This window comes from Stylophora pistillata, chromosome 14 (genome assembly GCF_964205215.1).
Source record: "Stylophora pistillata chromosome 14, jaStyPist1.2, whole genome shotgun sequence".
In the NCBI taxonomy this organism is placed as follows: Eukaryota; Metazoa; Cnidaria; class Anthozoa; order Scleractinia; family Pocilloporidae; genus Stylophora; species Stylophora pistillata.
The window spans coordinates 4,967,379-4,989,866 of NC_142532.1; the positions used below are offsets into that span (position 1 = coordinate 4,967,379).

General features: G+C 38.3%; 2 protein-coding genes and 1 long non-coding RNA gene across 5 annotated transcripts; 2 read left to right on the forward strand and 1 right to left on the reverse strand.

Annotated features, from left to right (window-relative positions):
- The first annotated feature begins 1,068 nt into the window (after nt 1-1,068).
- Nucleotides 1,069-7,506, forward strand: LOC148716193 (uncharacterized). Its single transcript, XR_015995614.1, has 2 exons — nt 1,069-4,704; nt 7,163-7,506. It is a non-coding gene; the product is annotated as an uncharacterized LOC148716193 (long non-coding RNA).
- On the reverse strand, nt 4,675-9,375 carry LOC111322650 (uncharacterized). Its single transcript, XM_088745885.1, has 7 exons — nt 7,963-9,375; nt 7,510-7,846; nt 7,154-7,420; nt 6,880-7,081; nt 6,586-6,808; nt 6,380-6,508; nt 4,675-6,033 (listed from the first exon to the last, which is right to left on the reverse strand). The coding sequence occupies exons 1-7, from the start codon at nt 8,202-8,204 to the stop codon at nt 5,340-5,342; spliced, it is 2,094 nt and encodes a 697-aa protein (XP_088602011.1). The 5' UTR covers nt 8,205-9,375; the 3' UTR covers nt 4,675-5,339.
- Nucleotides 9,376-12,976: 3,601 nt separating this feature from the next.
- LOC111327595 (trace amine-associated receptor 9-like) lies at nt 12,977-15,707 on the forward strand. 3 transcript variants are annotated; one of them, XM_088745887.1, is made up of 3 exons: nt 12,977-14,450; nt 14,706-14,740; nt 14,859-15,707. In XM_088745887.1, the coding sequence occupies exons 1-2, from the start codon at nt 13,456-13,458 to the stop codon at nt 14,710-14,712; spliced, it is 1,002 nt and encodes a 333-aa protein (XP_088602013.1). In that variant the 5' UTR covers nt 12,977-13,455; the 3' UTR covers nt 14,713-14,740; nt 14,859-15,707. The 3 variants fall into 3 exon arrangements, 2 of the variants coding, with proteins under 2 accessions (XP_088602013.1, XP_088602012.1); XM_088745886.1 differs by having other exon boundaries at nt 14,706-15,707; XR_015995610.1 differs by having other exon boundaries at nt 12,978-14,740.
- The last annotated feature ends 6,781 nt before the right edge of the window (nt 15,708-22,488 follow it).

Below are 22,488 nucleotides of genomic sequence, written 5' to 3' on the forward strand. Positions count from 1 at the left end.
GGACAGCTGAAGCTGGTTGGGCTAGATCATAGAGGAGTGGAGGTATATTCTTTTTTTTATATTGAATTTTATGCACAAGAGAGTCAATTATTAATTTAAAAATATTCTCTAATCTTAAGATTTCTAATAGTGTGAAATATATGGTGTAGAACTTTCTCTTTTGCTAGCAAAGAAGATGCTGCGGATACCGTTATTTTGACTTACTTTGATTTTATTTAACCTGGTTTGGTATGCAGTTCCCCAGCACATCAGTCCATATGTTAGATATGTTTATATTCCCTTTTTTTGGGAGTCATTTCTTAAGTAATGTGTACGGTACATTTTCTGTTTTCTTTTTACTGATTTTAAAATAGCCTTAGTCAGCCATGGCTTATTAAGCTGCTTTTGTTTGCTTTGGCTAGTCAACCTGATAGGTGCATGTTTGTCAACAATTTCATTCAAGATATTAATTGTCTCCCTTAGCTTCTCATTTAAATTATTTTGGGGATTAAGGATTTTATGCCAAACAATCTGATTTATATCATCCAAGTATAGGTCTTTCTTAAATTTAGAATAGTCTCGAAAATATATTTTATTATCATTGCATGTTTCACTGCAAGGACATTTATTATATATACTAAATCGTGTTGTAAATCTACTTTCCTAAGTGAAGGAAAATTAACTAATCGCGAGTGTTGTGTGGTAAATCTTCTATCTTGATAACTGAATGAAGGACAGTTAAATTAGAGCAAAGAAAAGAGACACTTGATCCAAGAAAACCTCTATCTTGCGTGAGGCGACACGCCGGAAAGCCGGAAAGCAAAAGGCAGTCGACCGTTGAAAGGTGTTGATAGGCCAGTGCATCTCCTACCATTCGCTGGCGCTTTAAAAATCTTCTACCCTCAGAAAGATATCGATCTCATAATGACTTTCCTTTGCGATGTGATAATAAGGGTCAGTTTTGAGGTGTCATTTCCCCATCTGTATAGCCTGCGAAGCAAGCCCTGGGGGAGAGGAGGGGGGATTGGGAAGCAAGCCCTGGAGGAGAGGAGGGGAATTGGGGCGAGGGGAAAATCCAAGTATTAAATCGCTTGAGCCTGGTCATATATGCTGCTCACACTGTTCTACATCATGTAAATGCGAGGGTGAATCGTGTAATTATTCACCCATTTACACAACAATGGTAGAGAACACTACTCCCCCACCTTTTCTGACAAGGTCAGTCTGTGAAGATGACAAAAAAGATCTGCGTTCAAGCCTGGAAGAGTTACGACGTGAAATGTCAGCAAGCAAGTCGTTGTTTGATCCTATCATAGCACATGGGTGACCTCTCACGCGAAAACGTACACTAACGGCTATCCGTTCGAACGGCAAAACGCACGGCTAGTGAACGGATGACAAACGGATGGCCAAGGCGATTGAAACGGCTAACATGAACGGCTGAACGGCCGAAGAAAAATTTTGAACGGCTCAAAGTGAACGGCTGAACGGCTGAAAAAAATTTTTGAACGGTCCAAAGTGAACGGATGAACGGCTGTGGAAAATTTTTGAACGGCTGAGGAAAAGTTTTGAACGGCTGACAGTGAACGGCTGAACGGCTGAACGGCTGACAGTGAACGGCTGAACGGCTGACAGTGAACGGCTGAACGGCTGTAGAAAAATTTTGAACGGCTGACGGTGAACGGCCGAACGGCTGTGGCAAATTTTTGAACGGTTGAGCGAGTAAAGATGATAATCATTTTAAATCAACGACCAGATTACTTTGACACAGAGCAAAGAAAACAAACATCATTCAATTTTCAGCTGAATATCGACTTTGTGGTTGCGTTTCCGACATTAACTCAGAACCTGTTTTTTAAAGTTCAAAATCAAACATTCCTGTGCACATTTCTCGTTAAATATCTACCAGTAACAAAGATACAGAGAACTAAGGTTATTTTAGGTGGACGAAACCATCTCTTTGCGTCAATAAGAACGAGCGGTGTCTACACTTGTCAAAGCATAACATTCGCCTCAAGCGAAATTTGCATAACGCACGGTGGTGTTCGATATTTTGCAAAAGGTAACGCAACGTTCAGTTCAGCCAATCAACTTCCACTCTAAAGCGCGTTGTCTTGACAACTACATGGAATTTAAAACTTGCTACAACTCCTCATCAAATCACCAAAATGGATGAAGGTGATCAAGTTGAGTTATTAATTGACAAAGAGGAAATCGTGGGGAAAGTGAAACAGTTTCTTCAAGCTGGATGCGGATGTTCTCGGGGCATTAAAGGTGGTCATTGTTCTCAACAATTCTCGGAAGCAGCTGTACTTGTAAATTTGAATAACTGTATGGAACTATCACATGGCGAACTCGACTTAGTCATACTGGCCAACATCCAAGCATTCAACTTTGTTGCCCGTATCAACACCTTGGCGCTTCATTGAAGAGATATTTTTGGACGTGACCTTTCGCGTAAATGAAGCAGTTGCTTTCTTACATGAAATAAAAACAAGCCTGAAACACCGAAGCAAAGTGTAATCTCTGGGGGAGTAATTAGGCCAAAGGACTAAATGGCTATTTATACACGGCGGCAAACGTGAACGAGAAACAAATTGTAGGAGGAGATTGCACACTTAACTGACTGACGGATTGTGTAGCGTTTACGGCGACCAAAATCTAAATTCTAAAGTTCAAGGGCGTGTCGCTCCAAAACGCGGTTAACGAGGTGTTTGGGACTATTTTACTGATCGAAATGACAACCCAAAGTTGACTGTTTGCACGAATCTTTATTCTTGAAAAGCAATCGACCACCAACCACAATCAATGACGAAAATAACGATTATTCTGACAGTCAATCAATCTATCGAACGAGCGATCGTAAACTGAAACAACAGTACAACGAAATTTGATCGGTAAATCTCATCAAGGAAACAACCGTAATTTCAAGAATTTCTTACTTTTGACTAATTTATTTACTGCAATGCTTTGAGAAAACTTCGCAAGCTCTGAGAGCCGCGCAATCAAATTGAAAGAAAACAACAGGAAATTTCACTAAAAAGAGTTAGCGTTCTTAAAGGAAGTGGCATGGTTGGTACCAAACACTGTTGTTGGCGTGAGTGTAAGACAGACTCAAGATGTGCCGATAAAAGGCAAAAATCAATCAAAGAGTTAGAGGAATAGGGGAAGAAAGTATTCATTCCTTTCCCAAAACCTTTGCGAGACTTGGCAAAGTGTAAGCGTTGGCTAGTGGCTTGCTCACATTCATCGGTAAAAGGCCTAAATGCCCAGAAACCCTACAATATAGGGCGAGGGCCAAAATAACACCGGACAATGATTTTAATCAAGGCTTTACAAAGGCACGCAGAAGTAAATCAAATCCGTTAGAACACAGAGCAAGAAAAAGTAAATGCGATTATGCGCTTCCATTAACGTGAAATCGGTCGTTTTAAGACTGAAATAAAGAGAAGAAAGCGACCCGCAACAGCTACAACACTGAACCTTAAGAACTGATGTACGATCGAATCAACGCGCGCGGCACAAGCTGAAAACACTCAAGATGATGTAACGATCGATACAGTTAAAAAAAAAATTGCTATAAACTTCCAGGAACAGATTGCTCATTTCAGTTGACGGCTGAAATTTCCGATAAGGAAACAACATTCCAGGACACCCACATCTACAAAGTCGAACGATTCGAAAAAGACACAGTCCTTGATGTGTGTACTCATTTTAAACAGCATTTCGGAATACGCACTTTAGTTCCTGTCACCCGCAAGGTGTTAAAAAAAATCTTATTTAAGGGGAGGCCCTCAGACCTCTCAGAACAAACTCTTCTCAAAAAATATTACAAGAGAAAATTGCAAACTTCAAAGCACGTCTGCTATAGAACTTGTTTATGCGGCTAAGCATTTTTCTGAACTGATGAACAACAGTTGAGAATTTTTCTCAACGGACAGCCGAAACCCCAGCCGTGCGAACTGTTGAATTTTAATTACTTTTCCCAAGGGGTAACCGGCTGAACCAATAATTATTAGTTTTTTGGAACGGATAACACCAGCAGTACGAACGGATGCAAATTTTTTTGAACGGATAACACAAGCCGTGCGAACGGATGCAAGTTTTTTTTGAACGGATAACCCAAGCCGTGCGAACGGATACTATATTTTTTTGAACGGATGACCCAAGCCGTGCGAACGGATGCTAATTTTTTTGAACGGATAAACCAAGCCGCGGGAACGGATGCTATATTTTTTGAACGGATAACCCAAGACGTGCGAACGGATGCTATTTTCTTTTGCACGGGTAACCCTGGCCGTGCGAACGGATGCAAATATTTTTGAACGGCTGGTGAACGGCAAGTGAACGGCAAAACGCCTTCGAACGGATAGCCGTTAGTGTACGTTTTCGCGTGAGAGGTCATTTTATTTGGTTTTTCTGAAGAGCTCACTGATGATGTTGTGGAATCTTGTGCTCTGCTATTCACTGTAGATGACATTTGGAATAAATGTGCAGTGTACTCTGTGGGTCATGCTGTTGCAATCCTTGAAATCATCCAAGAAATATTTCTTGATATTCCCAATTTTGATGGGACAATGGCTATGTTAAAGCATGAACACTTCTTGACATTTGACGCCCTCAATTTTGATGTGTTACAAGAATTTGATGATGTTGGTGATTCAAGTGGTGATGAATGGTCAGATAATGAACCAATTGAGGAAATATAGACTGAGCTTTTATTTGGTAGGTCTTAGTTCATTTAGCAGGTATTTCCACTATCTGATATGATTACCATGTCATGAAAGGTGCCATGCTAAGGTTGGTGAAATATGGCTACAAAACCTGAAGTGGCCAACAAAACCAGGTGCTGCGAATACCTGAGGGTGTGTTAAAACAATTGCTTAGAATGCTGACCAAACAACAATAATACTTCAGAATATCCAATAATTCCAATTGATATTTTGAACAATTCAAATATGTTCTCTGGGGTATTTTTGTTTTTTCAGTCAGCATTCTGAGAAAATATTATATCACTCATTCAGCACAATATACCCTCTTTAAATTTTTTTTGAAATGGTTATATTCCAATTTTAAAACTTTCGTATGAATCATTTATTGATCATATTATGTCCAGACATCTTTTAGCTACAAATGTGACAGTTTGATAAACATCTATGTAAATATTGTGAATGTGTTTGATATCTAATACCCATAGTTAATGTAAATATTATTTGAATGTTTATTTGAATGTTTTTCTCTGACATATCATAATGATCGAGTCTCATAACACCAGGTAATATCCATCTAAAATATAAATGTGCATATGTGCAAAATTCATTCCAAAGTGCATGCTGTTTTCCATGATTTCAAATGTTCTTTCATCCAACAATGAAGGTCTCTAAAGTCCAAGCCTTGACTAAATTTGAACTCATTTGTGGGAAGGAGGGGTGACCTTCCCTTCCAGGTGTATACATAAAGGCCTTTATTTGTAACAGATCATCCAGAATCTGAGAAACAGCTTCACTCTTCATTGCTTCTGACCTATAAGAACTTCTCTTCTTCAATGAACAATCACTGTCAACATTTCTAATGATAGTTTCAACCGCATCAAGTGTTCCAGCCAGCCGGGCTGCATTTGTTTCATCAGGATTTGGTCCAAGAGCACGCCACATCTTCTTCAGTAGACAATTCTGGTGCTCTTTCTTTAAATCAAGGGAGATGTTGCAGCCTTTTCCACCATTGTTGTTATAAAATCGGTTCCATTTGAGTCGCTCAGCCTCAAATTTTGGGAGCAAGGCATTTAATTTTACCAAGAAAAGGAGAACAACATAGGAATATTTGTAGTGATTGTGTAATTTATAGAGTAAAAGTGCAACTCTGTAAATGTCACATAAACGCTGGCCATCTCCTTCCTTCACTGCATCTTCGAATGCCATTATTAACAGACCAAAGGCCAGTCTACTTTGATGATAATTGTATAAGTAGTCTTCCTTTGGCTTCTCTTTAGTGTCAGCAATTGAACTTGAACTTGCAAATGAATATGAAGACCCAGGATGAATCTGTTTCTCATGCCTATAAATAATAATTACTGGTTTTGAATGCTTTTCTAAGGAATACTATTACCCAATTATGGTATCAAATGTGGAATGAAAATTACAATTTTTTAATCAAACTTTCTTAACATTTGAAGAACCCAGATCAGTGTTAGCACTCAGTTAAGCATGGCAGGAAAATACCAAAAGAACTTTAATAATTTGGTTACTCAATATAGCACTTAGCATAAAGTGGTGAAATATATATCCTGTGAAGCAATAAAGTAGGCAAACCCATTGAATATTAAACAAACCTGTGATATGTTAAATGCTACAAAGTATTGCACAAGTTTTTGAAAAGCACTCATTGTTTCAATCATACTGACCTATTTCTAGTTGATTTGGTTTTAAAGCACAAGCCACAGTTACTTCGGCAAATGTAGTAGCCAAATTCATCTCTTTCATCACCTTCAAAGGGGGGCAATAGATGAAGGTTGTGTTTTTCAAGCTCATGCCTGTGAATATAATAAAATTAGAAAAAAAAATTCTGTTTATTTAGATTTTGTCTATTTACTACTCTTTCATGATTTACCTAACTCTTCTTGAATGGTATGTGAATGTTGCCATGCAGCCTTGAAATCGACATGCAAACCCCTCATTTGTACTTCTTTCAAGTTCAGTCGTCTTGTTCACAAGTACATTGACACCAGCTGCCAATACAAACTTCATGACATAATCTTTACATAATTGAAGTAGCCATTCCATCTTAGTTTGTCTTGAACAATGTGGCTCAGGAAAGTTTAAAGTTGGTTTATCTGCAAGTACAACAAAGAAACACCTAGGTGTGATAATTAAAATTCTGTAACAAAAATGTTGACATACTTACCATCAATGCTGGACATTTCACAAAATGTCATGAAAGAGGTGCAGATGTGTGTTTCAAGTTCCCTTGAGTGGAATTCTTTGTATTCATTATAATGATTGTGGACTCCTTTGGCAGCATTAGTTTTACCTGTTCTGACCATGCTGGCCTTGGAAGTTCCAATCTCAGCAACAGAATTATCATCCACGAACAAGTCACATAGAATCTAGAAGTAATCATTAATATTAATTGTTTGACATTTGAAAGAAACATACAAAAAATGATTATAATTTTATACCTTATATAGAGTTACTTTGGCGTGCCAGTCTGCATGTTCTGGAAGAAGATTGGAGAATTTATCATATTTTGAATCAGCAACTTGGTATGTCCATTTTACATTACGAGAGCGTTCCTCAAATAGTTGATCACCATGAATTGGCACCTTTGTCAAAACATCCTTCTTATCAACTACACTTGTTGGGACATATTTGTCTAGGTAATTCTTTAAAATCTGTGCCATGTCTCTTGCAACATTTGGGTTGTGGAACTCCATTGAGAGTGAACACTAAGATGAACAACAAATAATTAGTATTTAATAGTAGCAGGTGTTGAATTTTGTACTTGTTGCCATCAGTTAAAAGACTGCCCACTTACCAATTCTGATTTCATTGACATTTCTTTCGAGTATTTGTGAGGTATATGGTAAATCACAGATGTTTTGTACTGATTAAATGCAGGAATGTACTTGGTAATCACTCTACTGACAAGAACTGCCCACTGTTGTACTAAGTGGTCTTGAACACATTGGTTAGGTAATAACTCAATGAGGTTTAGGTCATCAACTGATTTCTGCGGTAACTCACTTTCCAACCCCAATTCAATAGCCTGTTCTTTCAAGGCAAACTGGTGCGTCCAATGCAGTGAACGATTGTAGCATGACTTAGTTTGCACACAAGCCTGGATGTTGTGGTCTATATTGTCTGCAACAATCCTGCAAAAATAGATAAATTTTAACTTAGCAATCAAAGACAAGCTTTTCCAATTTGAAGATAAGTCCTTGTCCACAATGATACCCTGATACCAGTAATCTATCAAATTTAAACTTACTTGTAAAATGGCAATCTTTCAGCTTTCATTTTTTCTATAGCAAGTGTTATATCACCTTCTGTAACAGACAAATCAACCTTTTTCCCAACCACAGTTTCCAAAACATGTACCATTGCTTTATAGATAGATGGAGTGTAATAATGGTAGGAGACCAGATTATCTTCGTTTACATTCAGTGGCAGCTCAAGAACCATATCATCCTCACCAAATGAAGCCATTTGCTTTTTGTTTACCTCCCCCATCAATGCCACAATATTGATCTGTTCTCTTCGATCTGCCTTTTCCAGAGTTGAACTTTATAGTCAAAGTTCTCATTGATTTTCTTATGCAATGCTATAGTGCTTGCTGATGACATACATATACCAAGATTGTTTAATCTCGTAAAATTCTCATAACTCACACCACTGTTATACAAAATGAGAGACTCCCTGTATGCAAGTGCAGACATGGTAGGATTACTACATCTAAGGAGGGTAGAGGCAGCTAATGCCAATGCATTGGATTCTCTTGTGTTCTTTTCCCCATCAGACAAACCACATGCAGCACTGAAAATCATATGAAGTATAGGACGATATTCCGAAAGCTCTTGGCATAGTGTCGAGTTTGAAAAAACAGTTAAATGTTCTGGGTCTGAACTCTTTAAGCAGTTGTCTGTTTTAGAGTACTCTCTCACTTCCTTCGTAATTTCTTTCTCTATTGCATCGAGAAGTTCTGCCCTCAAGAATCGATGTCGAAGAAGAATATTTGTGGCAGCCATCCACTTTTTCAAGCTCAGGGCCTTGATAAGCATAGCGTCTTCATTCTCGAACTTGCCATTAACCACAACATTACCACTTTTGTAGGCAATACACAGTTTAATAGCAAAGCCGATGGATGTTGGATCCAAATCTTCAATGTTTAAATTTGTATCCATCGTTGAAGTTGAGGGTTGTCCTTTCGTCGGCGAGTCAAACAACGCTTTGCTGCTGGATGTAGGTTTTGCATGTGCCGGGGAGCGGAGACGCAAGCTTTTTCTACGCGGACTTTTTCCTGTCGGTGTTGAGAACTTTCGTTTCGACGAATCCGGACATTGAGAATCGGCCTTATTCGACAGTTCATAAAACTGACAAAAACTGTTAGCTTTTCTTGCACAAGGGAGGCATATAATTTGAGACATGTGCGACTTATTTTCGAAGTGAAAACCGACCGTTCGAAGGCGATCGGCGAAGACACACTGAAATTCTTCCCTTTGACTCTCATTAAATATATTTACAAAACTCTTGAAGCCACTTCCAAATTTTAATCTTAAACTTACTCCACAAATCCGGCAAACTACGTCTTCTGGATTAACTTTAGCTTTCTCCCTCTCCTAGATTTTGATACCAGATTCTCCTTGTCGTCTGACATTTCTCACTCGCGTGGAGCAAGTTTTGGTTGTTGTTTCGACAGTTTGCATGGTTCACTGAACTCTCGTTAACGGGGCGTTCTGATTGGTTAATTTTAATAGGCGCTGATTAACAGATGCAAGACGATATGAATATGAAAATAGGGGGCGTTTCGTTGGTTAGTGGGGGTCTGCGGCAAGCCCTCCCTCTCCCCTCGCCCCAATTCCCCTCCTCTCCTCCAGGGCTTGCTTCCCAATCCCCCCTCCTCTCCCCTAGGGCTTGCTTCGCAGGCTACATCTGTACGTTCTTGAGGTTTGGCAAAGCCGGATGAGATTGTGTTACAAAAGGCAATATTCTCTTTTGTGCGCGCGCTATTTTCTTTGTTTTCCAATCATTGTTTATTCGCCTTCAATAGTTCTTTAATACATACTACATTATAAACAAGATACGGCAGGAGATCTAGTAAGCTCTGCTGAGCTTTTTAAAAGATCCCCATTTAATTATAGTATCATTTGAAATAGTTTACTAATAATAGAAGGCGAATATTAATGTCTTTCTTTTCGATCAGAGATTTGCAAATACACAGTTATTTTATATTCTCAACATGCTGATAGAAAATCAAATAAGTCTAAAACAAATCAATTTTTGAACATAAAGTTTTAGCGATTTTTTGAAAAGATTGTAAGAAATTGTCTCTAATCTCACTCGGTAGACTGTTCCATACAATAGCTCCCCAATATCTCAGAAAATTTACCATAATTTGTTCTATTAAATTCAATATGTATCTGTGACATTATTCGTGTATTGTAAGAATGTAAGTTATCATTGGCAATAAAAAAGTTATTAAAAAATACTGGAAGCTTGTCATGGTACTATGAATACATGAAAACTGCTATCAGGTATGTGTTTAGTTCTTAGATTTTTAGTATTTCTAAGGACTCAAACAAAGGTCTTGTATCTTCATTATAATTTGAGAAGGTCATGATCCTCACAATTTTCTTCTGTATCTTGAAGATAGAGAGAAGTCTAGTCGGATAAGTACTCCCCCAAATGATGTTACAATAATTCAAGTAGGGGTAAATCATAGTATGATATAAATACGTATGATGCACGATCCTTCGCAGTAGATAGCGCTATATATGCAATAGCGAAAATCAGACCTGAAAAAAAATCAGGCCTGCACGGGATTCGAACCACTGACCTCTACGATACTAGTGCAGCGCTCTACCAATTGAGCTAACAAGCCAACTGGGAGCAGGCCGTTAAGTTGATTCGTAATAAACCCGTGACGATAAATCAGATACAATGATCTTATGAAAGATTCGAAACTGCAATCTGCCCAAGAATCTCGACACAAAAGGCGACAGTTACACTCACATCTAATGGCGGGATGAATAATTTCAAAGTCAGAAATTATATACGTAGACGCGAGTTACTTAACAGGGAATTGACCCTTGACATGCAAACGCATATTAAAGAGAGATAGACCTTGGTCTGATTTTCGCTATTGCATAAATAGCGCTATCTACTGCGAAGGATCGTGCATCATACGTATTTAATACCGCAGCTCAAAATATATGGACTTCATATATTCATTGTATCTGAGTATGATATAAAGTTAGCAATGTTTTAGAAGTTAAGTGATGTCTTGCCTTGGCCATTATGGCTGTCATCTTTGAGATTTTACTAGCAATATGGTTAATATAGTACCTCCAAGAGAGTTTTTCATCTATGTATATTCCCAGAAATTTTGTATATTTCACTTTGTCAATAGAATGTTCATTAATAATGACATCTGCTTTGTGTTTTAGCTTTTTTCTATTACTTTTAAATATTATGAAATTTATTTTAAATATTTGTTTTAAAGAAAATTCTCTCCTGCAGAAATGACTCTAGAGAAACGTTTCTCAAAACCCTTATCTAGATTTCCTCTATTCTCTAAGGGTATTTCGAAACTCTAAACGTAGAGCGAGACAAATTCGTTCTTAGGAGGCGTGAGGCTTCTCCTTTTACAAATCCCGTATTTACGCTTGGTGGAAAAAGTTCGTGTATTACAAGGTCTATCTCTCTTTAATATACGTTTGCATGTCAAGGGTCAATTCCCTGTTAAATAACTCGCGTCTACGTATATAATTTCTGACTTTGAAGTTATTCATCCCGCCATCAGTTGTGAGTGTAACTGTCGCCTTTTGTGTCGAGATTCTTGGGCAGATTGCAGTTTCGAATCTTTCATAACAACGTCAGTTGCCTCCTAAGAACGAATTCGTCACGGATGGAATGACGGGAGTCACGCAGGCCCTTCAAACTTTTTAACTTTCGAAGGAACGGCAACAGACAGTGAATCCCCATTACAATCCACATATGTTTACGCTAACTCGCTGCCACCAAAGAAGTTCAGTGAAAGTGAAAGTGAAAGTAAATGATTCGATACCTTAATAGCAGCATAGGCTGAATTGCTAAGGTCTACAGTGTTACTAAGGTTGAGATCGGACGTCAGCATTATCAGGCGCCTCTGGCAGCCGCTTTAGTCCATGTAACGACCTCACCTTTTCCCCCACACATCCCACCCCAGGGGAGGACATCCATCACACAGTAATCTCGTGTGTGGGAAATTAACGTCTCCTACCCCTAACCCTGCAGGAGACGGGACCTCCATTTATTCGTCCTTATCCGAGAAGACTAGAATATCTAACCATTTCATTGATGTTATAGAAAGGTAGCAAATTCTCCTCAGTTATTTTAAGACCATGAGTATTGGTCCGGCCGGGGCTCGAACCCTCGACCTCCCGCACAACACAATCCGGCGCTCTAACCAATTGAGCTAACCAGGAGGCGGTTAAACTCCAACGCGTCAAGATGCGAATGACTCAAGTTTTATTTTACGACCATGATGCAACGCTATCAGAGTGCACACATCGCCTGATTACGAGTAGTATTACCTCCTAGAGTTTAGCGCGCCGCGGGGAGTTCTAATTTTGACTTTGATGCGCCGAGGGAGCTCCGTGAGCATGATGTTCGAAAAGTACCTAGACATAACGTCAATTATTCATGTTTTCACTGATTTTTTTTTTTTTTGATCCGCCCGACGGATTTCGCCGAAAAGAAGGAAATGCTCGTACTCTGGCGGCTATCACGTCCTTCAATCAAAACTGCATCATTACTGACATGTAAACGTTTTACAAACGAAGTCAGGTTTTTCCCTTTTTGAAAGGTGTTAATGGACAGAGAAAGTTAAGTCTGTTTTCGCTTTCTGTTAAAGCTTTACTAACTACTAACAACGCCACGTTTTCCCTTATTTGAAAGATGTTGATGACAGAGAATGTCAAATCTGTTTTCGCTCTCTCTTGCATAAATTGCTGTCACAAAAAATTTACCCGTGGAAATGAATATTGGAACAGTACACCTTGCTTTTCGACGATTTATCTCTGGCAGCCATTGAGTGCCTTTCAGTTCTAAACTAAACAGTGTAGTCCCAAACGTCCTTAACCATCATTTCCCCAGAACTTCAATTCACTTCATTTTGTGATTTTCTCCACCTGCTAAGTTTCCCAAAGCAATCGTCATCAATTAGAAAGGTCACTGAATGTTTAACAAATCGATTTATGCCCAAAACAGAATAAAATGGAGAAACAAACACGATTTTCCTGAAAAAAACTGACATCTCTTTTGCATCTGTTGGACTTGCACTTTGTTCCATACTCGACAAACGATCTACTTTATCCAAGTTGAAAACCAAGAACTGATGTTTCATTCAAAGACATTTCATCTCAGTTTATGTAAATACTTATTTCAAGAAGACGTATGTTATTTGCATATGAATGGTTAACGTGAGGTGAATAACTTTTCTTTGTAAAATACTAATCAACAAATGCGAGTTATGCTGAGCGGAACACTCTAGTTTCTTTGATACACTGTATCTAATAGCCTAAAATTACGGCACGGAGTGACGAAACCGTGTCATTAGGAAGATCAAAAACGGCGGTCAAATTGCATTTACAGGAAATTGCCAACCGCGTTGCAGCTAACACGCACCTGCTGTCTAAAAGCTTTCCAAGAAGAAAGCAATTTCATATAAGTTAGTGGATATAAATGAACAACACGACAGCCGAAAACACAGTTTTGTCTAATCATGGCGAATACAACAAGTTTAGTTCTGCTAAACACTTCAATTACTAAACCATTTGGTTACTGCGAGAAACTTCAACCGTTTCTGGACATGAATATCAGGAAGAATTTGCCACAGTTTTACGTTATCACTTCTCTAACGGCTTGTATTTTTTTGTCCATACTCTGTTTCTTCGCATTGTTTTTAAACGCAGTTGTCGTGTTTGTTACATGGCGAACGCCTGCGTTGCACTCACCGAGAAATATTTTGCTCTGCTCCTTGGCAGCCACCGACTTTTTTGTTGGTTTCACAGCTCAGCCGTTTTTTGTTGTAGCCGAAATGTTCTTGCTGTTCGGAAAATTGGATAAATACTGCTTGACTGTGTTCATGCATTTTTATTCAAGCTGGCTTTTTAACGGGATTTCTTTCCTAACTCTGACAACCATTAGCTACGAGCGGTATCTCGCCTTACGCTTTCATCTTCGATATACAGAATTGATAACAGCCTCTCGAGTGATCATTACAGTTGTTATCTACTGGTTAATATGGGCGGCGTTGGTTACGATTCTATGGTTTTGGGCCATGAGCAAACTCTTGGCTTATGCACTTACGGCTGTATGCATTATACTAGGAGTGATTTCTTTGCGCTGCTTAGCTCTCATTCACAAAACTGTGAAAAGGCACAAAAAACACGTACGCGATACAAATCAAAGAACTTTTCAAAGTATGATTCGCTATCGCCGCAGTACAAACACAATGATTATTCTTGTAGCCGCGTTTGCTTTAAGTTATTTCCCGTTTGTTATTACCACTGCAATCAGCGCCTCACAAGAACAGGAAGATCTAAGGACATCTTCTGTGCATTGCTTGGCAGTTGCTATCATGTTTGCGAACTCTTCGATAAATCCTGTGATCTATTTCTGGCGAGTAACTGAGCTTCGCGAAGCAGCTAAGCGAACTTTGAGGAAATTCCATCCTATTAAGGCAAAACGAAGGACTGATACGGAGTTCGACACAAGGTAACGTTTTTGAAGGGTAGGCTAGATGTCTAACAGCCACAACTGATTAACGATACAGCTTCCTGTAGCAAAAATCATCTCTCAAACAGATGAAGAAACTATGTAAGTCCATCTGGCACCTTCCATACATGCAGTTACAGATTTTACAGTTTTACAAGTATATGTAAAAATTATTTGAAGCAATCGAATCCGCTCTTAACCCCTTAGAACGTACATCAGTATATTCTCAACACTGTTCTTGTTAAATTTCCTAAGGCGCTGACAAGGAGAATTTGTTTAACAATCAAGAGGTACCTATCATGTTTGTGATTATTTCCTTTATCTATGGTAACCCTTAATTAATGTTTGATTCTAGCTTTTATTTCTTTTAGTGTTAGTAAGATAGAAGACGATTTCTTTCCTCTACAGGACATATGAAGAAAAATCGACATCGCCCCAGAGCTTCGCATTTTTTTTCCTTTCTTTCACGCTTACATTTGTTGGAAGGTTACACGCAGTTATACCATTCTCAGGAAAGAATGCGCTCTGCCGAATAGGTTAGCCAATAAAATTGAGCAATGTCGTGAGAGGCTATTTTGTGTTGTTGTTGTTGTTTTATTTTTGAGGAATAATTGCAGCCACAGACCTTCGTATTTTCTTCGTTTTTGGAACAGATGACGAAGAGTTCATTAAATATCGTTTTCCTGTGTTAAAATTTCATTTTGTGCATTCCGCCTTGAATTAGTGGTTTATAAGTGGATTGGGCTTAAGATAATTATGAAAGCTACAAATCGTTTTCGTTTTGCAAGCTGTTCGACAAGTAATTACGAATTGAAGAAGCTGTATCAATAATCATGCCTATTCCGGCTTTTGAATAGTTAAAAAGAAGCACAAACTGTCAAAGATCAATCCATTTGCGTGATTAGTTTGCTTCACCAAGATGTAAGCCCGAGTGAAGATTAACGAGAATAACCATAAGGTAGCAGATCATGGAATAGTTGGGAATGATAAAGCAGCACGAGCAATCTAATAGAGAAACCGAGGCTTGCCTGCTTCATTATTATGACCAAAAAAATATACTTAAATTTTGTTCGCTCGTACTCCAAATTGAAAACTTAAGGAGTATTATCGGTTTGGTTCCTTTTTTAATTTCTAGTTTATTATCCAGTTTTAGTTAATATTTTTATATTGTCATACACAATTGAAAATTTTATGTTGACAATTACGCATATTATTAGTCCGAGGGTAGTTATAAATTATTGTTTAACACGTTCTAAATGTCTCTTCAGTCATCCATTTTATCTATTAACTAATGAATATAATTCTTTTTTAATTTTTAGCTATAATATGCCGGTTTAGTTGAGATTTTAGCACTGTAATGCGCAAACGAAAATTCTATATTGATCATTGCGCGTTATGGGTCCATGAATTATTATCAATTAGTATAATTTAAGAGCTGGGCAAAGAGTTTCCAGCAATCTGATTGATCGAGCGGTTCCTTATATGACGCCATATAAACCGCTCCACGCGGTTTATATAAAATGTTAAAATAAAATGTTAATAAATGTTACTAAAATGTTATCATTTTAGAAATTTTCGTCACGGGGATTATTTGACGATATTCACCGAACCTGAGGCGAATAATTGTTAATTATTGCTAAACATGTCCGAAATGTCTCTAAATAAAGATCAAAAAGTGGCGAAATTCACCCAAAAATGAAACCGTGAAAGGATAAATCTTGCTTAAAAGACAAATATGTTTACTCGTTCCCGTGGCTTCCAGGAGCCACAACCGAGTCATGTCCATACAGTTTGATATCTGCACCCGTTTGCAGACTAAAACGACTCAAAAGTCTTTACATAATGGGCGGCACAGAGGGTTATACCTTCACTTCAAACCGAGAGTTTGATCCCACCGTGAGTTTATTTTTCCTCACTTAATCTAGGGTATGTTACTTTGTTGATTAGTTTTGTTGCTTAGCCAGGGGATCTCTTATTGAGATGCAATTGCGATGATCGCTTCTCGACTTGGTTGCATAATCAACTCTTACCACACCAATGAAAACATTACAATAAAACTGTTTATTCGCATTTTAACTCACAATATAATCACCAAGAGACTGGTCAACGAAAATACATCTGTGAAATGAAAGGCTAAACTGATTGAATTGGTGATTACATCATTTGTATTTAAGATATTTGTTTGGTTGTATTATTTTGTAAGAGGCTCTATAGTGCACAGCTCATTGAAAGCAAGGCTCACTAAACATAATATAGTCCACACAAAAAAAGCGCGAAAATGAAAAAGTTATGACTATTTCAAAAGGTTTCAAGTTGTTGTGTGTCCATTCAGTCAAAAATCACTGCTGACACCAGAGGGAGTTTTTTTTCTTGCTACATTTTTAACTCAACTGTAAACTATTCATGAAACAGCACACAGCATATAAAGTCTACTTGTTTAAATTTTTGATAGATAATGTTTTAAGAATAACTGAGATACAACGCGAGCCTCACTGGTCCATTGATGCATTTACATGATTGCGCACAAATATATTTGTGACCTTAACGATCCGCACGCCGTTTTTGGAATTGTTTTATTCAAGGCAGTAAAATACTGTTCCATGTTTGAAAAGCCTCATTTATTAAGAACCAGAGGGTTGAAAGAATTCTTTCTCGGGCTTTCATAACTGTGTGGAATTTTACCCTGGTTAGATGAGACAATTTAAACAAAGTGAAACTCCTAGATAACGAAATACAGTCAAGAAATCATTTTCTTGTACTTCTTCCTGGTCACATTTAGTTGTTTTGCTTTGTTTTGTTTTACTTTTTTATACTATTTACCGAAAACAGAATCTTTTACGCATCTATCTGTCCTCGGACAAATCAAATCTTGAACAAAAGCTCATCTTTCAAACCGGCAGTCTAAATCCCACAGGTATCAACGAATGGTTTTCATTCCACTAATTTATTCGTATTTTTCTCGTTGCCATGTTCCCACCAATCACGTAGCTCCTTTTTCTGCCTTTAACTGAAAGCACACACAACCCACAATTCCCCTATTCGCTCCGACGAAGGGCTAACGCTCGAAACGTCAGCTTTTATAATCGTAACGGTGGCCAATTTACCATTTCAACTTTGTTGATATATTCATATTACTCTGACAAATCAGGTCAATCAAAACCATTGTCATTCAAAAGCGTTTTCAAATAACAAAAAATGTTATAAAATATGACATTTAACCGTTTTTTCTAATTGACTAGTTAGCATCAGAATCTTGACATACTTTTCAAAAGCTTGGTTCAGTTTCTCTCTTTCAGCTCATTCCTGTCCTTCATTCATAAACTTGATGGAAGACAGGGACAAGTCGCAGTTTCAGCGTCGCACTTTTTTTACTCTCCCGTTTTGGAAAAGCATGTGAAAGGAAATACTTGACTGGAATAAACTTAAAAATGTCTATGTAAGGTAAAAGTATAACGTGTCCTGTTTGAGACAATGCACCAGAAGAGGAATCTTCGTAAAGGCTCTGTTGCTTCTCTTTCACTTATCTTCGTCTTTCCTCTGCTCTTCTTTCCTAAAGTAGAAGTTTAGAATAAAGAAAGAATTAAAACGAATTTGTGGAAGATTTCAAACTTTAATGTAGATGAGTAAAAATTTCTTTTGAGACGGCCTACTGGAATTAATACTTTAATAGCTTACTATTTGATTTGTTATTGCCAGGTCTTATTTTCAAAACTGTCAAATTAAATTAGATCTAGCTGATTAGACCAGTCTAAGCCTGAAGTTACTTTTATAACATCATTTGATTGATTTTTTTTTCTGGAATATATAACTGAATTACCTTAGCTTGAAAATATTTTTTTTTTCTCAGAGTATAGCCGTTTCATAGGCTAGTTGCAAGTTCATTTAGGTAATACTATCAACACAAAACCACACATCAAACACAAGCTTATCTCATTTTCGCAAAGTCAAATGTCACGTTGTCTCCAATCAGCACAAAACGGAGCTCATTGGGAAATTTTGGTGAAGCCGTTGCTTCTTAACCATTTGGTGACCTGGTGAAGAGATTCGCTGGCACTTTCGCAAGGTGCTCGTAAAAATGATTCATGAGCAGCTCTGTTGCTTCATCTTCAATAGCGCACGATGCCACCAGCACTGAACGGGCACCAGAAGCCAAGAACGCTCGAGCGGTTCCAATAACTCCCTCCTGTTTGCACGTTCCACGCCCACTGTGACAAGAGCTAAGAACTACTAGTTTGGCTCGCAGCTGAACTTTAGAAATGTCAGAGACTGTCAACAGGTAATCTCCCTCTTGTGGGAACTTGTTAGCAGTACGATGAGGGGAAAGCACAGTGTCTCCTCTCTCGGCATCTCCATGTGCAGCAATGTGGATCAAACCCACGGAATGTATAGCTTGAAGCACCGACTGCTTGATTGCGCGCTCTCCCAACAAAGGGTGAACGCCGAGTAGGTGACCGACCATATTTGCTTCTTTTCTTGCACCGGCTAATTCTGTAGAAGGCTTTGAGACGTTCCTTGTAATAAACTTTGCTAACCTCAGGATCACCCACAACCAGCGCGCTAGTCTGACTGTGATAGTCTGCTGGACATTTCTGAATAACACTAAGAGTTTTCAAAGAGGGGACGATGCGGATTTCTGAATGCCTCTGATAGATACTCCCCAGCTGGATCATCACGCAAAGCAGCAAATGAGACTCGATAAGAACGCTTCTTTGGCACGATGATGATTTCAGGCTCGGCGAGTAAATCAACCACATGGTCAAGAATCAGCTTATAACACAAATGGAGAAGTGACTCGGCACCTTTGGTTTCCTCACCTTTCAAAGAACGACCCTCGCAATTTTCGTTCATTTTGATGGTATTCTTCAAGTGATTCAAACACAGCTCCAAGGCTCCCGTACAATGTTTCTCCTGCTTTCCTGTTGCCAATTTCTATAGCGATAGCAAGGGCTTTTTCGTGATGCTCTTTAGCCTTCTGGTATTCTGCAAGTGATTCAAAAAAGCTCTAAGGTTCCCGGACGATGTTCCCTCTCCTTTCCTATCACCAATTTCTGTAGCGATGGCAATGGCTTTCTCGTGATGTTCTTTAGCCTGGTATTCTCCAAGTGATTCGAATACAGCTCCGAGTCTCCCGGACCATGTTCCTCTCCTTCCCTGTCGCCAATTTCTATAGCGATGGAAAAGGCTTTCTCGTAATGTTCTATAGCCTTCTGGTATTCTCTAAGTGGTGCTAACACAGCTCCAAGGTACCCGGACCGTCTTCCTTCTCCTTTCCTGCCGCCAATTTCTATAGCGATGGCAAGGGCTTTCTGGAGATATTCTTTAGCCTTCTGGTATTATCTAAGCGATTCAAACATAGCTCCAAGCTCCCGGACCATGCATGCTCCTTCTCCTTCCTTGTCATCATTTTTTATAGCGATGGCAAGAGTTTCTCGAGGTATTCTTTAGCCTCTTGATGCTCATCGAGAGATATAAACACGAATCCAAGGTTCCCGTAAGCCATTTTCTCTTCTTTTAGTAGACTACCCGTTTTAGTGATATTTACTGCGCTTTTCAAAATTGTTTTGGCCATTATAAGCTTACCTTCTTCAAAACATTTTGTACCCAGTTGTAACGTTAATTTTCCAGCTTCGTAAAACAGTTCAAGAATTTTGCGGGTGTACCTTGCTGCATTCGTATGACCAGAGATGGAAAGACCTGCGTTAAATGCCCCGGCCGGACCAACACTAAGGGTCTTAAAATAACTGAGAAGAATGTGCTACCTTTCTATAACATCAAGAAATGGATAGAAATTCTAGTCTTCTTGGATAAGGACGAATAAATCGGAGGTCCCGTCTCCTGCATCTATTAATTAGTTAATTTGGTTAGGCAGGGGACGTTAAAGAACCCACTCACGAGATTACTGTGATGTGGTCTGGCCTGTTTACTGGGAATTGGGGGGAGGGGGCATCTGTTAGATTCGCCTTTATTTGATTGTAAACTGCTTAGCAGTCTGGTAAAGTCCCCCGCACAGTGTTGTAAAGTGCCATCATCTCAGGATATGAGCGCTATATAAATAAAAGTTATTATTATTATTATTATTATTATTATTATTATTAAATAGCATCCAGGTGATATCAAGGTTATAACTAACTTCCAGATTGTTGAGTAGAATTAAAATTTCATCGTATAATTCAGTCGCTTGTAGGCCACGACCAGTCTTGAGAAGAAATGTAGCAACATTCAAACCTATCCCGATGGTTTTCAGGATTCCTTCTGGGTTATTCACCGCGGCTGTTTAGTAGAAGCCTTCTGTGAAATAAAATAACAAAAAGAAACAAAAAGAAAAAGGAAACATAAAGAATCTGATTTGAGGTCACAGCCTTCGCATTTGTTTTTTGTTTGTTTGTTTTTTAAATTAGTTCTTTAAAAAATTTTAAACAACAACAAACATATGAAAGATATGTATGAACTGCGGTTATGAAACGTATATATGCACGATCCTTCGCAGTAAAGCACTATTTGAGCAATAGTGAAAATCAGACCTGAAAAAAATTTCAAAAATATATGAACTTCATATATTCATTGTATCTCATTTATCACTTTCACGGGTTTATTACGAATCAACTTAACGGCCTGCTCCCAGTTGGCTTGTTAGCTCAATTGGTAGAGCGCTGCACTAGTATCGCAGAGGTCAGTGGTTCGAATCCCGTACAGGCCTGATTTTTTTCAGGTCTGTTTTTCGCTATTGCCTAAATAGCGCTATCTACTGCGAGGATCGTCCATCATACTTAACTTGAGATTGTTATTTTGATCAAAAACTAAATTCTTCAAAGTGATTTCTGTGAAAATGTAAAGATGCTTCAAAGGAGAATTACTTGACGGTTCTTAATGCCAAACCGCTAAGGCGGTGTAGGCGTATTCATTTTACAGACATCTTTTAATAACAAATCTTCATCAGTTTGACTGTTTAGAATTTTAAATCTTCAACCATGAACCTCAAGCAATTTTCTGTGCAGACTGTTTTATTTTCTACGCAAAAGAGAAAAGAAGGCTGTAGATTAGTTGATTACCTGCTTACATCTGAAAAAAAAAAGGGAAAACAAAAAAAATAAATGCGCGCGAGTATTGATTCGTATTCTTACCGCATCACTGAGGAAACCAAAAGTAAGAAACTGAAATAAAACCGTCTCTGAAATGCAAGGATGAAATAAATATATCTTATTAGACGTCTTGTTGGGTAGCTCTTATTATTCGTTCGATTCATCTAATAAACTTGGATCTATATTGGCCTGCCATTCCGACTCTTCGTCGTCAGAAATATGGTTCAAATTTCCGCCATTTGTTTTTCGTAACCTTCAATCCAATTCTTCGCTTGCGCGATGAGAAAACCTGTCTAACCGGTTCTCTGGAGTACAAATATTGCGTGATATTTGTACTCTACGGAGTGTAGTTGAATAATAAAAGCACTAAATAGATCAGTGATTATGAGGTTAGAATCATTATAAAAAAAGGTTAAAGGGGACAACCTCGAAGTACGAAACCTACCTCGGGTTTGGAGTTTGTTAGAAGTTCATAATAACGATCTTTCTTAAGATAAATTGCATTGGGTTTCAGTCGAACAGGCAGGAAGAGAATAGTGCTAAATTAGCTAGGCTAAGATGCTTACCATAGCAACGAATTAATGTGCTAAAACCAAAACACCAAAACCAAACACTAAATCCAAACACAAGAAACTGAAATAGAACTTCCGTCACAAAAAATATTCAAATTGCTGGTGTAAGGTAAAAAAAAAATCTACCTTCATTCGGAAAAGAAAAAAAAAGGCTCGCACATACAGCACAAACAAAGAAGTTTCGACTCCAATTAGATCACAAATCTCACGACACCTTTATTATAATTTATCGTAAGCTGGTCGGTCTTAACGATATTCTTTTAACTGAAAAGTCGTACAGTGTCAATCGCCCTTAAATATTTCGGTCACAAGAACAGCTCCTATTTTCTTGTCGAGATATAAAAATGATTATGAATATGTAGATGTGATGTATTTCCAATCAGCCAC